The 13,338-nt window shown below is 40.0% G+C and overlaps 1 protein-coding gene across 5 annotated transcripts in view; it reads right to left on the bottom strand.

Annotated features, from left to right (window-relative positions):
• phldb3 (pleckstrin homology-like domain, family B, member 3) overlaps window positions 1-13,338 on the bottom strand; it is a 28,433-nt gene that overhangs the window by 12,568 nt on the left and 2,527 nt on the right. For 3 of the 5 annotated variants that reach the window (XM_026316871.2, XM_026316872.2, XM_026316870.2), the window contains exons 2-7: window positions 7,730-7,878; window positions 7,373-7,483; window positions 6,378-6,515; window positions 5,848-5,976; window positions 4,710-4,892; window positions 1,783-1,893 (exon numbers count right to left, since the gene is read on the bottom strand). In XM_026316871.2, coding sequence (XP_026172656.1) covers window positions 1,783-1,893; window positions 4,710-4,892; window positions 5,848-5,976; window positions 6,378-6,515; window positions 7,373-7,483; window positions 7,730-7,876 — 819 coding nt within the window. In that variant the 5' untranslated portion in view covers window positions 7,877-7,878. Of the gene's footprint in view, window positions 1-1,782; window positions 1,894-4,709; window positions 4,893-5,847; window positions 5,977-6,377; window positions 6,516-7,372; window positions 7,484-7,729; window positions 7,879-13,338 lie in introns of those variants that run through there. The other 2 variants (XM_033325586.1, XM_026316874.2) reach the window with 2 other exon arrangements.

The following is a 13,338-nucleotide window of genomic DNA, read 5'->3' as shown; positions in this document are numbered from 1 at the left end:
ATTCAGTCGCCCCATGCGGTCCAGTGGTTAACCCTTGACTGTCTTCACTGCTCTATACTTGTACCATCTGGACACAGAGGACTACTACACTGTAACATAGTATATAGCAGTAAGCTCTTTCTCAAACTTTTCAATATGCCCTGTTAATACAATGAGATCCAATCACATTCATTTTACCAAAACCATTTGCTACACAAGACATTCAGTCACACACACATTGAGCTGTCACCACCCAAGGACAACTACACACGTCAGAAATAAATCACATCCTGCAAGTTGTCATTTTGTAGTCACAACACTTGGTCATGTTGTCTGACACCGTCTTGTCTCTCTCTCGTCCTCTGTGCTTACGCTGCCTTCTATCCTCCCCTGGGTGTCTCTGTCTTATTCAGAAGAGACAATGAGCTAAGAATTAACACAATTGTAACACCTGCCAGCCATCCAGACCAGTTTGAGTCCATTTTCTGTAACTTACCACTCACTGCAGGGATGTGAAACTTCTCCCAGCTTGCCTTCTCACAACATTCACTCACACACATGTATGCACACATTAACAAACACAGCACCCTCCTTCGAACTGCTTACTCCTCCTCCTGTGTATTCCCTCCCTCCCAGCTGAGTTAAGCTCTCTTGCTCACTCACTCTCACTCACTCTCTCCACGTCTGATTTGCCTTTTCCTTGTCCACATCTTGTCTCCTCCTCACTCTGACTGATCAAAGGCAAACCACTGGCCATGTGATAAAGTCACAGCACATTTTAATTAGTGAGTAAATCACATACTTTGGAACAGCAAAGTATTCATAATAAAACACCACACACCACATGACAGTCTGGGCTGTCCTCAAAATTTTAGCCAAGCAATAATCATTAAAAAAGGAACTCAATCTTTAAAAACTGAACTGAAACCTAGTAAAAAATGGAAACTGATATAAGACATTTGGAAGCTTTAGCACAGTTGCTGTGTCTAAAATCATTCCATATTTACTAGTTATATAGACGACCACATGGTATATATGATGGCAAACTCAAGATATCTGGACACTACTTGTGTTATTCTTTTAATCTGGCAGCTATCTAAAATCACCTTTTTGGTGTCTGCAAGATACAGCGGTAAATATTGTGTTTCTTGTGTAGTGACACTACTTTTTATGTTGCACTGTGAGATAATTAAAACCTTTTTTAAAACAAAGCATATTAAGGGGCTTGTTGTCTAAGCTCTACAGAACACTAATATAATATCAACTTTCAAAGTTGGTTATGGCAAACATGTTAGCAAACATCTGCCAAGTTACAGATCCAATAATTACCATAAGAACTGTTGCTGTCCATCTGACACATGCAAGTCCAACATTCACTCACTCTGTTTTTGTCTCCACCAAATACTATGGGAAAAAAAATAAATCGTGCTAAATGCTCCACTATGTTCACCAGCTACACATTAACTGTGCCCGTCGGCAGTGTACGCTGAGTTTTAGCATTTTGTTTTAATAGATAGAAAATGTTCAGTTGCCATTAGTTTACACTGACTGACCAGTCAACTGAGATTTATCACATTAGGACCCTTACTGCATTTAAAGCATAAATGTTACACTAAATTGAGGTAGATTTCAGGCATTGCTTTTGCTCATGTATAAATCTATAACGAGTACTATTGATAAAGTTGCTCACTTAATAAAGATTCAGTAGGTAGGAGAAAGAATCACTGACAGCTGCAGTGAAACAACACAGCATTAGCAGGGGTAGTAGTAGCCAAAGCCAAGAATATTATCAGTTGCTCTTACAGTTTGAGTTGTGTGGATGAGATCTCTCTTCTCTTTCCTCAAGGCGGTCAGTTCCCTCTCCTTCTCCCTTTCCATTTCCTTTAGCTGTCTCTCTAGCTGCTGAACTCGCTCCTGAAAATTTAGAACATAATTCCTGTCAATGTGGGCAGCCATATGGTTTCTTCTTCTAAATAAAAAAGTCATGTGCTGTAGCTGATTCATCTGGCTGGCCTGAGTTTACTTCATTTTTTTCATTATGCTGATGTAATACAGGGAAAGTGTCCCCGCTGTGACAATATGTGTGTTGTGCGAGCATTGCAGAGGTTGAACAAAGTCGATCTTCTCAGCTGAGGTGCAATGCAAATCAAACATCCTTTTTGCAAGTTAATGAGAGGCATGAGCGAGACACATGACAGTAGGGCTAAGAGTGTAACTCAGAAACGAAGGACTGATATGAAATCAGCACCTTAGGGCAGCAAATGTGACACAGAGACACACGGACAGTAGTTTAGAGGTGAGTTGTCATCTGCAGCTGAGTCCACTAACATGCATGTCACACAATCCCTGTCTTTATCCCTGCACTCCTCCCTCTTGCATATTCCAGCTAATTGGGGAACAATTTGAACATGACATGTCAAGTGACAGACTGACAGTCTTTGGGAACTTCCTATGTCAGAGACTAAACTAAAAAGCACACAAAGGATTTTATTATTGCAGTCAACACACACACAGACACACAACTATGCTATCACAAATCTTTGGAAATAAAGGAAGCCTCAGAAATGATTTAGATATGAGTTTCAAGAAACGCTGTACTGACCTTTGGATGTAAGATTACATGAGAATATGACCACTCTTAGACCGCTGGTCAGTGAAGTTTCTGTTAGGATGACACGTGGTTCTATTGATGACAATGTCTGTCTGTCGGTCAGTTAGTCCAGACTGAGATATCTCATCTACTACTGCTGTGAAATTGGGATGAATCTCTCTAACATTAGTTAGCCTGTGGTGGCTGTGGCTCAGTTGTTAGAGCTGGTCATCCATGCCCCACTTACTATTAAGACCCTGACATAAATCTGAGTGCCACCAGTTTTGAATGAAATGTTTCAATTATTAGATGTATTGCAATGAAATCTGCTACACATATTCCCCCGCAGGATGGACTGTAAAAAAAAAAATATATATATATATATATATATTCTCCTGACTGTCATTATAGTGTGATCATTAGGTCTTTTTTTGTCCAGTACTTTGTTTTACGAACATATTAGCATGCTCATGTTAGTATTTAACCTAAATCCACTGGCATGGTTGTTGTTTGATCCCTTCTACATTGCAAAAATGATAATGCTGTCAAAGAAACAAAGCAAACAACTTATGCATCCTTCTCACCTCTTAATCATTTCACAAATAGTATAGCCTGATGATGATAATCCAGAAAACATTGTAACAGGTGTGTAAAGTGAGCATCAAATTCACAACACAAAAGGTGTTTAATGACCAAGTACATACAGTGCACTTATTTCTCAAGCTCAGTCACCGATTTAGAAAGTTAAAAATGTTCCGTAAATCACTACACTGAGCTCACAGTAGGATACCATGTCTCAACAGCCAGAACCTCACTGCAGTTATAATTTCAGGATTTATCACACAAGTACCAACATGTTCCAGGCCTCATCAAATTACCATGTGAATTCTGATCTTAAGAGTCTCCCAGTTTGTTCCATTTCTTAACTCAGAAAACTGTGGAAGGAGCTCTTTAACAATGATTAAATGAAGATCATTATTTTGGCTTTCACAGTAAAACAGACAGCTGGGTACTATACTGGGTGTCGGCTCTGCCAAGCCAAGCCTGCTCTATTCACTAATTCACTAAATTGTCTGCAAACTTGTGAATCACAGACATTTGTTTCATACACTGTGTTCAACCAGCATCTGCTTCCCAAAAACAGAGGCTGAACCTGAGGCAAGACATAAATCCCCTTGATGTAGTTGCATGCAAGTGCAAAGCACCAATATTTTGTTCTGGAAATAACGCTGATAAATAGCTATAATCTCGGTACTGAAAAAATATAATCCTAACCATTTTTTAAGCCAAACTTTTTCTAATCCCCTCACATATTTTATCCTTCCATCTTATCCACTGCCATCTCTCCATTGCTTTGCTCTGTCTTGCTCTTTGAGTTCCCTTTCCAGGTGGCCTCTCATGTACTTAGGCTCATTGGACAGAGTCGTGTGACAGCATGAAGACGATGCTAGTGAGTGAAGTAAAGGTTCGTGCTCATGTCTCCAAGTGATAGAGGAAGAATGGCAAGCTTCAACCTACAATGACAACCATGGACCGTGACCGAAAAGGATAGTGTCTGTCATTTATATAGTATTTAGTACTTAACGGGTATTAAGTGAAGAAATAAGTAAATACTACCATTTTTCCTGGTCATAAATAATGGAGATGGTGCAGAGGTGGGCAATGAGTAGGAGGATTATTCATGATTGTAGCAGCAGGTTGATCTGGATCATTATTAAAAGTTATTAAAACCACAATTTTATTGTTTCCTACACAAATTCACATCCCAAAAAACAACAAACTATCATGAACACAAGGTGGACATATACACTTCTTGTATAGGACTGGATGTATGTCTAGAGTGTGATTACATTAACTCCTCTTAAAAGGACAAGAATTAAGTATATCAGTTAGTAGAAATACACCATGTGAGATAACCTCAGGTTATTGTGTTTTCATTAGATTGTGAGGTGCTACTTTGTTACTTTGTCCAACTCCTATGTACATAAGTTTGACGTCATGTTTGTATCAGTGTTTGTTTGAAGGCTAATCCCACATCGGAGTGTAAACACTGACACAAAGCATGGCATGCAAACCTGCACAAAACATCAGAGCGCCACAGAGAGATTCTCTGAAGAATAACCTTGTGAGACACGTTTACCTGTGCTTTGTTGACCACTTGCTGCTGACACAAGATGTCTTTCTCCGTTTCTGTTTCATTCTTGCTCACTATGTCTTTGCCTGATGCGCTCTCAGCCTCGTCATCAAAGCTGCTCTCTTGCTCCAGAATACGAAATTCCCAGTCCTCAAAGGCCCGAACTGCTGCTTCCATCGCCTCTTTCTCCTTTATTAGAGACAGAGCAGTTAGTCTAATACAACTAGTTCTTAACAACGCTTGTTTTTATCCCTGTTACTTGTACTTAAGTCTCTTGTTTGTGTATGTGTGTGGTTTTCTCTATGAAGCAATTTTCTCAAACCTGTTTCTTTCCAAACAAATGCAACATGTCACAACATAAAGTAACAACCTGCTGCCGATCAACTTCAACGAATTTCTCAGTTTTTAAAACAGCAGTCGTCTAACTTGTTCTGTCGCATTCACCGAACAACATACATCTTTTGTATATGCTGTGTGTGTGTGTGTGTGTGTGTGTGTCTAGACTTGTGAAACACTGACACATCAGGATAAACAGGAGTCAACATAACAAAAGCACATCCTGTATGAGACACACTGTCATGTGCCAAAATAGCATTTATCAGTTGCCTTTGGACAGCTGCCATGAAGGTGTGATCATTACTGCATTTTCACATCCTCCTCAATAGATTCTGAGCAAGATGTCATATTCAAATAAGACAATAAGAGGGAAGATAAACCTTTATCAGTCCCACAACAAGGAAATTCACACAGCTCGAGCAGCAAAGGGTTTGGAACAGTAAGACTGATAAAGGAAACAAAGTAAAACGTAACATGATGAGAGAATCTAGAGCACTGATTCATATGTACCGGTTTCGACTGAAAACTGAATGAGATGTTATATTTTGGTAATATCATTTGACTAGTGTGAGCTCTCGTGACAATGAGTTCTAGGATATATATCTGTTGGTATACTCTACAGTCATACTGTTCAGTTGTGCTGTCAGACAATGCCTGGGTTTAATTGTGTTGGTGTGGCAAAGGAAAAGAGAAAGTGCTGACCTTTTTGGATAATAGAGATAACTCTCATTATTCAAACAGCTTCTTTTTGTTGCCATCCCTGCTGTGTTTCTGAACATGATGTGCACTGTATATCACTGTCACTCACCTGCTGCAGCTGCAGTGCCAGCTGTTCTCTCTGGCTCTCTGGCTGACTGGGGATCAGTTTCTCCTTCTCCGCACAGCTCCTCTTCAACTCCTCCACCCTGCGTCTTTCCTCTTCAAGACTCTCTCGCTCCTGCAGAAACAGACATCATCACCAGTACATCATCACCTCATTTTCAGAGACTAAATAAAAACTATTTAAAAAAGAGAAAAAGTATTTCACAACCATGTTTGTTCAGGATAACCGGTTCTGTTCCCGTTTCATGGGAACTGACTTATCAAAGAATCATGTGTTGATTTTAGTCAACCACTACTGAGCACACGTTTCTGTGGAATCCCTTAAAACAACTTTGTCTGTTGTGATTGTGATCCTCATGCTAAGCCAATACACATTAAATCAACATATTGTCTAAGAAGGGAATTAAGTTGACCATCAAAAAAAAAAAAAAAAAAAAAAAAAAATCAAATGTTTATTGCTGTAAGAAACAAAACAGAAATTATAACATATGAAACTATATCTTAAGTATGTCTTACCTTTTGTCTGTCGCTGCATCTGTGCTTGTCTCTTTGTCTGACCTCCAGCTGTAGAGCCTGCAGCTTTTGTATGTGCCTATGCAGCTGGTTCTTCTCTGTCTGCAGCTCACCCTGCAGCAGGGCGATCTCCAGCTGCAGCTGAAAAGACGAGACACCACCAAGCTGAATCATAGTGACCAGAACTTGAGCAAGTCAGAGATATGCATTCCTTTATTGTGACTGTGGCAGTGTTTGGAAAAGGTCTGGTGATAGAAAAATGCAGACTTCAGCAGAGAGACTATCAAATTATTTTAGTGTTTCTTTGGACACTGTAGCAAATTAACCACAGCAGCATAGTGAATAAAAACTTTAAACACCTGCTGCTGTGCAACACATGGTAAATATGTATAATGGTTTGAATTCAATTTAATTCAAATCAATTCAGTTTATTTGTAAAGCACCAAATCACAATACAATTATCTCAAGGCATTTTACAAAACCCAACAAATCCCTTATGAGTAAGCACTTGGCGACAGTGAAGAGAAAGAACTCTTTGATCTTATATACTTTTCTAGGCTGTAAACTAGGAGTATTTTCAGTGTTGATTCATCTGTAGATTATTTCCTTGACTGATCATCAATGTACTATCAAAAGGTGGTGAAAAAGATCACTATTTTGAGCAGACTGAGTGAGCTATTTAAATATTGCATTTTGTTTGTCCTACGGCCCAAAGTAAAGATATTCAAATAATAAACTATATTAAACCATGAAAATAACTATAGACTGGTTTGATGACAAGCTGGAAACTGCAAGTTTGACAAAGTGAGCAAGACATTTTCTCTCAATCAACTCGATTTTCCATTAGATGACTCAATTATACTTTTAATAACGTTAGCTCTAAATCATTCTGTGGTCTGCTACACATTCCTGATCAAACGCAACAAAATCTGTTGTTTTACTTCGAATTGGCCACACAGATGTGTTTGTGGACCAGACAACTGTCAGCATTTCCTCACCTCAATCTTTAGTTCTTCCTTCTGTTGGTCAATCTCTGTAATTCGCTGTTGGAGCTTCGAGGGTGACGGCAGGACCTTCACTGAGCCCACTTCCAACTTTTTAATGCAAGACTGGCAAAAAGAAACCAAAAAAAAAAAAAAAAGAACCGTCAAAATCTGTTGTTTTACTTCTTTACTTTAAAACAACTGTTGTTTTACTTCTTCCATTTTAGACTAGAAATTTCAGTTTAACTACATACATGACGCTGCTCGTTTCTTTGAAAACTGTTTAATGTGCCACCACCACAAAATTTGACATGGAAGAGCCTGGAAAATTTTAATATCACTCTCATCCACAGCTTCATCTTACTCACTCACCTTCTCACTCTCTGTGCTGCTGCTCTCCGCATCTGATTCTGCCCCAGAGGAGGCGGGACTTTGACCTTCAGCCACTCTGGTGATCCACGGCAACTGCAACCCCTGCTGCCGCTGGCCCCTGGAGCTCTCCATGTTATTTTGGGGCATTTCTAAAGGCCAAGATAGAGAAGGTTGTTAATAAAAGGTACTAGGCAGGGAGAGGGTCTGGCTGACTTTAGAGAATAATGTGGTAATCTGATCTTCTGTACGGTTGAAGGTGTTCAAGGGATCAGGTGACAGTTCACATAGGGGATGTCACAGCTGAGTAATTCTGCATGAGCACTTCAAAACACAGAAACCCTTTCTGACTTCCAGAAACCAGTCTGGGATGCAGAAAACCCTTAACTGTAAGAAGAAGCAACAGCGAAAGAGAAGAGGCAACAGAGGACGGGTGGTGCTTTGTGGTTGCAGTTCCAGGTCTCTTTCTTAGCAAAGGACCAAAGACCTTTTGGTGTGTGGACACATGTGTGATAGTAATAGTCCTTTCTTTTGAAAGCCTTTGATGTGATCAACAGCCAGACAGGATCACTGGAACGAGAACAATGAATGAGATATTATAATAAGAAACTGCTCACAAAAATATTGGTGCACATCAGAACAGACTTTGAAGTACTTTTATGTTGTACTTTTTGTTCCGACTGTCACATTCATGTGCATCACTTAAGTAAATATACACTTCTACTATACATCAAAGTGCTTCTCCACATTTGAGAATATGTTAACCTACAGGCTATATTCTCCTGGCCACTTTATTCACTTATGCCCTTTCACCCTCATCTTTGTGGTCTCTCTTTACACACATGCATGTGTCCACAAACCAAACTCAGTCTGTGGGAAAATATTTTTGATTCCTCCTGTCCAACCTTTTCCCATCATCTTCCCCTCTGTGCCCTCCCCTCTCTCCCTTCATCAGGGCCTTATTAGGCTGCAGGGTATGCAGGCAGAGTGGAAGCACAGAGATAAATATGCAGTTTAGATACGAGTGAGGGCATCCAAACAGCCACTGGCATACTGACATTGAGGGAGAGGGAGAGGGAGAGAGACAGGTGAGAGGGGTGGGCATGGACAGAGGGAAGAGAAAATGCCAGGAAGAAGAATGTTAAATATTAGAGGGCAATGCTCCTATTGATACACCAAGTATGCAAATTGCAATTTTACAGATACAGTATATCCATGAATATATATCACTAAAAAAGATAGATATCATTAATGGCCCATGATCTATGCATTTCTTTTTAATGCATATTCTTTTTAAGCGAATACTGTCCACTTCTAGTTGAAAAGACAAAGAAAGCGTCATTTTTATCCAAACAAACATCACTGCAAGCATTTGCTTTCTGACCTCCAACTAAAGTCCATTCATCAACACAACACAGCAGAGGTTCAAGAGTAAAGTTCAGATGCTTAAGTAAACAGCAGAAACAGATTCAATTGACTGACAGTGAAAGGAACATCAACTGGATAAAAAAATAAAATTATACAGAAAAGAAAAAAGAAGGCAATGTTCACTCCAAGAAGTAGATCAAAGAACAAAATGTACTTTTGTGGCCAAACTAATTGGACATGATTGCAGGGAGGGGAATGCCTCTGGAGAATAAGATAGCAGAATAAGATAACAGACAGTTTAGCATCAAGTGTGCCTGTGTTTGAGTGTGTTATGTAAAATTTAGCAATAGCTCCCACAAGATACAACCCTCAAGACTTTAGGACTCCATCAGCATACAGTGCTAATTATCCACCACAGACCAGCAATAACTGACTCAACATAACACAACTACACACACACACACACACACACGTGTGTGTACATCTGTCCTTTTGATAAAATTAATGTAATAAGTCAACATCATTTCACTTCCATTCCAAGTTGAAGCTTTCACAAAAGACATTTTTTAACAAGCAGCAACAAAGCCTGAGATATCCAGACTACTTCCTTTGGCCTAAGCTTCACAAGCACATATTTCAAAATGCAACTGGGGGCCACAGAGGTCTTCTTTCGAATTCCAAACCTCCAGAATATTTGTAATTTTCTTATCTGTAGTTTTCAAAACCAACCAACACAGACTCGAGTGATTGGCCTTTAGGACATTTATCAGACTTTGCACAGTTCCCTCTGGCGCCACAAAAAGCTAAACCCTCACAACTTCTGTTCACATAACTTATATATAGACTGATGTTTAAAATCAGTTGAGTCAAGACATCAGGTCTCACAACCAAACTCTTACAACCCTGATAACTTGAGTTATTTGGCTCAATATAAGACATTATACAAGTGTTTCACTGACCAAACACTACTCATTTAAAACAAAAAAAAACAGAACTCCGTTTTCTACCCTGGTGTTGTTTCCCTCAAATAATAATAAACGACACATCGATGCTGAGACCTGAGCATAATCATAATAAAAGGTAGACTATTTTGTTCCTGACACCTGAAAACAGTAGCACTCTGAAACGACCTTGTCCCCGTCAGGACCCCTCGATGGTGAGTGGTTAAAAAGAAAAGCGGGACTAAGCATTGTGTACACAAAACCATAACGTCAATACTGACAACAGCGAGTATATTCCACCAGTTACACAGAGGACAAAAGAGCTCTGACAGTGGCATGTTCTGTGTGGGTGTCAATGCTGATTACAGCCTGTCACTGAGTGTTCAAAGCAAAGGCATGATAAGGAAAGCATGTCACACACACAGTGTCAGCAAAACTGCCCTGTGAAGGGGCAACAGTCAGGTCTGAGGGACAAAGATAATGAACTATTGCTCTGATACATTTGTAATAAACAATATACAGTGGGTACGGAAAGTATTCAGACCCCTTTAAATTTTTCACTCTTTGTGTCATTGCAGCCATTTGCCAAAATCAAAAAAGTTCATTTTATTTCTCATTAATGTACACTCAGCACCCCATCTTGACAGAAAAAAACAGAAATGTAGAAATTTTTGCAAATTTATTAAAAAAGAAAAACTGAAATATCACATGGTCATAAGTATTTAGACCCTGTGCTCAGTATTGAGTAGAAGCACCCTTTTGAGCTAGTACAGCCATGAGTCTTCTTGGGAATGATGCAACAAGTTTTTCACACCTGGATTTGGGGATCCTCTGCCATTCTTCCTTGCAGATCCTCTCCAGTTCTGTCAGGTTGGATGGTGAACGTTGGTGGACAGCCATTTTCAGGTCTCTCCAGAGATGCTCAATAGGGTTTAGGTCAGGGCTCTGGCTGGGCCAGTCAAGAACGGTCACAGAGTTGTTCCGAAGCCACTCCTTTGTTATTTTAGCTGTGTGCTTAGGGTCATTGTCCTGTTGAAAGGTGAACCTTCGGCCCAGTCTGAGGTCCTGAGCACTCTGGAAGAGGTTTCATTCCAGGATATCTCTGTACTTGGCCGCATGCATCTTTCCTTCAATTGCAACCAGTCGTCCTGTCCCTGCAGCTGAAAAACACCCCCACAACATGATGCTCCCACCACCATGTTTCACTGTAGGGATTGTATTGGGCAGGTGATGAGCAGTGCCTGGTTTTCTCCACACATACCGCTTAGAATTAACGCCAAGAAGTTCAATCTTGGTCTCATCAGACCAGAGAATCTTATTTCTTATAGTCTGGGAGTCCTTCATGTGTTTTTTGGCAAACTCTATGTGGGCTTTCATGTGTCTTGCACTGAGTAGAGGCTTCCATTGGGCCACTCTGCCATAAAGCCCCGACTGGTGGAGGGCTGCAGTGATAGTTGACTTTGTGGAACTTTCTCCCATCTCCCTACTGCATCTCTGGAGCTCAGCCACAGTGATCTTTGGGTTCTTCTTTACCTCTCTCACCAAGGCTCTTCTCCCACGATTGCTCAGTTTGGCTGGACGGCCAGGTCTAGGAAGAGTTCTGGTCGTTCCAAACTTTTTCCATTTGAGGATTATGGAGGCCACTGTGCTCTTAGGAACCTTGAGTGCTGCAGAAATTCTTTTGTAACCTTGGCCAGATCTGTGCCTTGCCACAATTCTGTCTCTGAGCTCCTTGGGCAGGTCCTTCGACCTCATGATTCTCATTTGCTCTGACATGCACTGTGAGCTGTAAGGTCTTATATAGACAGGTGTGTGCCTTTCCTAATCAAGTCCAATCAGTTTAATTAAACACAGCTGGACTCCAATGAAGGAGCAGAACCATCTCAAGGAGGATCAGAAGAAATGGACAGCATGTGAGTTAAATATGAGTGTCACTGCAAAGGGTCTGAATACTTATGACCATGTGATATTTCAGTTTTTCTTTTTTAATAAATTTGCAAAAATTTCTACATTTCTGTTTTTTTCTGTCAAGATGGGGTGCTGAGTGTACATTAATGAGAAATAAAATGAACTTTTTTGATTTTGGCAAATGGCTGCAATGACACAAAGAGTGAAAAATTTAAAGGGGTCTGAATACTTTCCGTACCCACTGTACATATATACTGATCCAGTGCCAAAAAAGGACTAACCTCTGAGTTATTGTGCACTACCAGTTTAAACAGTAGAGAGGTGATGTGTGTGGAATTCCCAATTTCACAAAAACAAAAACAAAACTGGTATCATCCAAATCTCAGTCGTGTTTCCCATTAAATGCTGGAAACTGTCAATCACATGAACTTGATTTATGAACACAAACTTTGAAAATAAAGCAAATTGCAGTGATCTGTGTATAAAACGTATCAAATTTTCTGCAGAATAATGTAGTACGTTCAGGTTCAGATATTTTCAGCACATTATTAAGTTGTGAATTAATCTCATCACAACATACATTTACTGTGAGCTTTAACTTGCACTGTACAAGTCTCACATGACTTAAACACAGCTCCATAACATAAAACACACAGGACCAAAACTAAATATTAAGCCTTGTGAACTGCAGGACAAATCACATATTATTTTTATTGGCCACAATTACAGGCTGTGGCTTCAGTGGAAACAGACCAAATCTCCAGGCTTTTAAACTGTTCAGTAGGCCTGACATCATGACATCAGTATCTTATGCACACACTGTTTCCAAAGAGCATAAGTAATTTTCCTATTTTTATTGTCAAAGTGGAGACACAGAAGTCCTACTTTCTGCCATGTCCTTGCTTTGGCCTTGCCGCATTTTGGCTCTAACCAAACAAAAAGAAAACACCAAGTCTTACTCTCCTGCCAGAATAATAAAATTTCATTGGAAATGCTTTTGTTTTGGACTACACCAACTGGTTTTACTAAACAAGAAGAAACAAAAACAATGGCTGCAACGGCTAAGTCACATTATGTTGACGTGCAATTATTTCGCTTCACTGTGACAGATAAAACAGACATCTATATATACCAGTCCTTGCATTTGGACCTGGTGCATGTGGCTTCTGCTGTCTTGTGCAGAGGAGCAGGAAACTGTCATCACAGTCCAAGTCTGTGAGCAGGTGAAAACACAGAGTTTTGGCTGGCGCCCAGCTCTCTCTGTGGGACTGTGAGGAAAAGTGACAGCCAGTGGACACCCGGGTAGCAACACATAATAAAACTTCTGATGCAGCTAAAGCTCAGTGTCAACAGCAAGAAAAGACCAAAGGCTTTGGCCTAAACTACTAAAGGAAC

Source organism: Mastacembelus armatus, chromosome 16, assembly GCF_900324485.2.
Source record: "Mastacembelus armatus chromosome 16, fMasArm1.2, whole genome shotgun sequence".
Lineage (NCBI taxonomy): Eukaryota > Metazoa > Chordata > Actinopteri > Synbranchiformes > Mastacembelidae > Mastacembelus > Mastacembelus armatus.
This window is presented reverse-complemented; position numbering and strand designations above follow the sequence as displayed.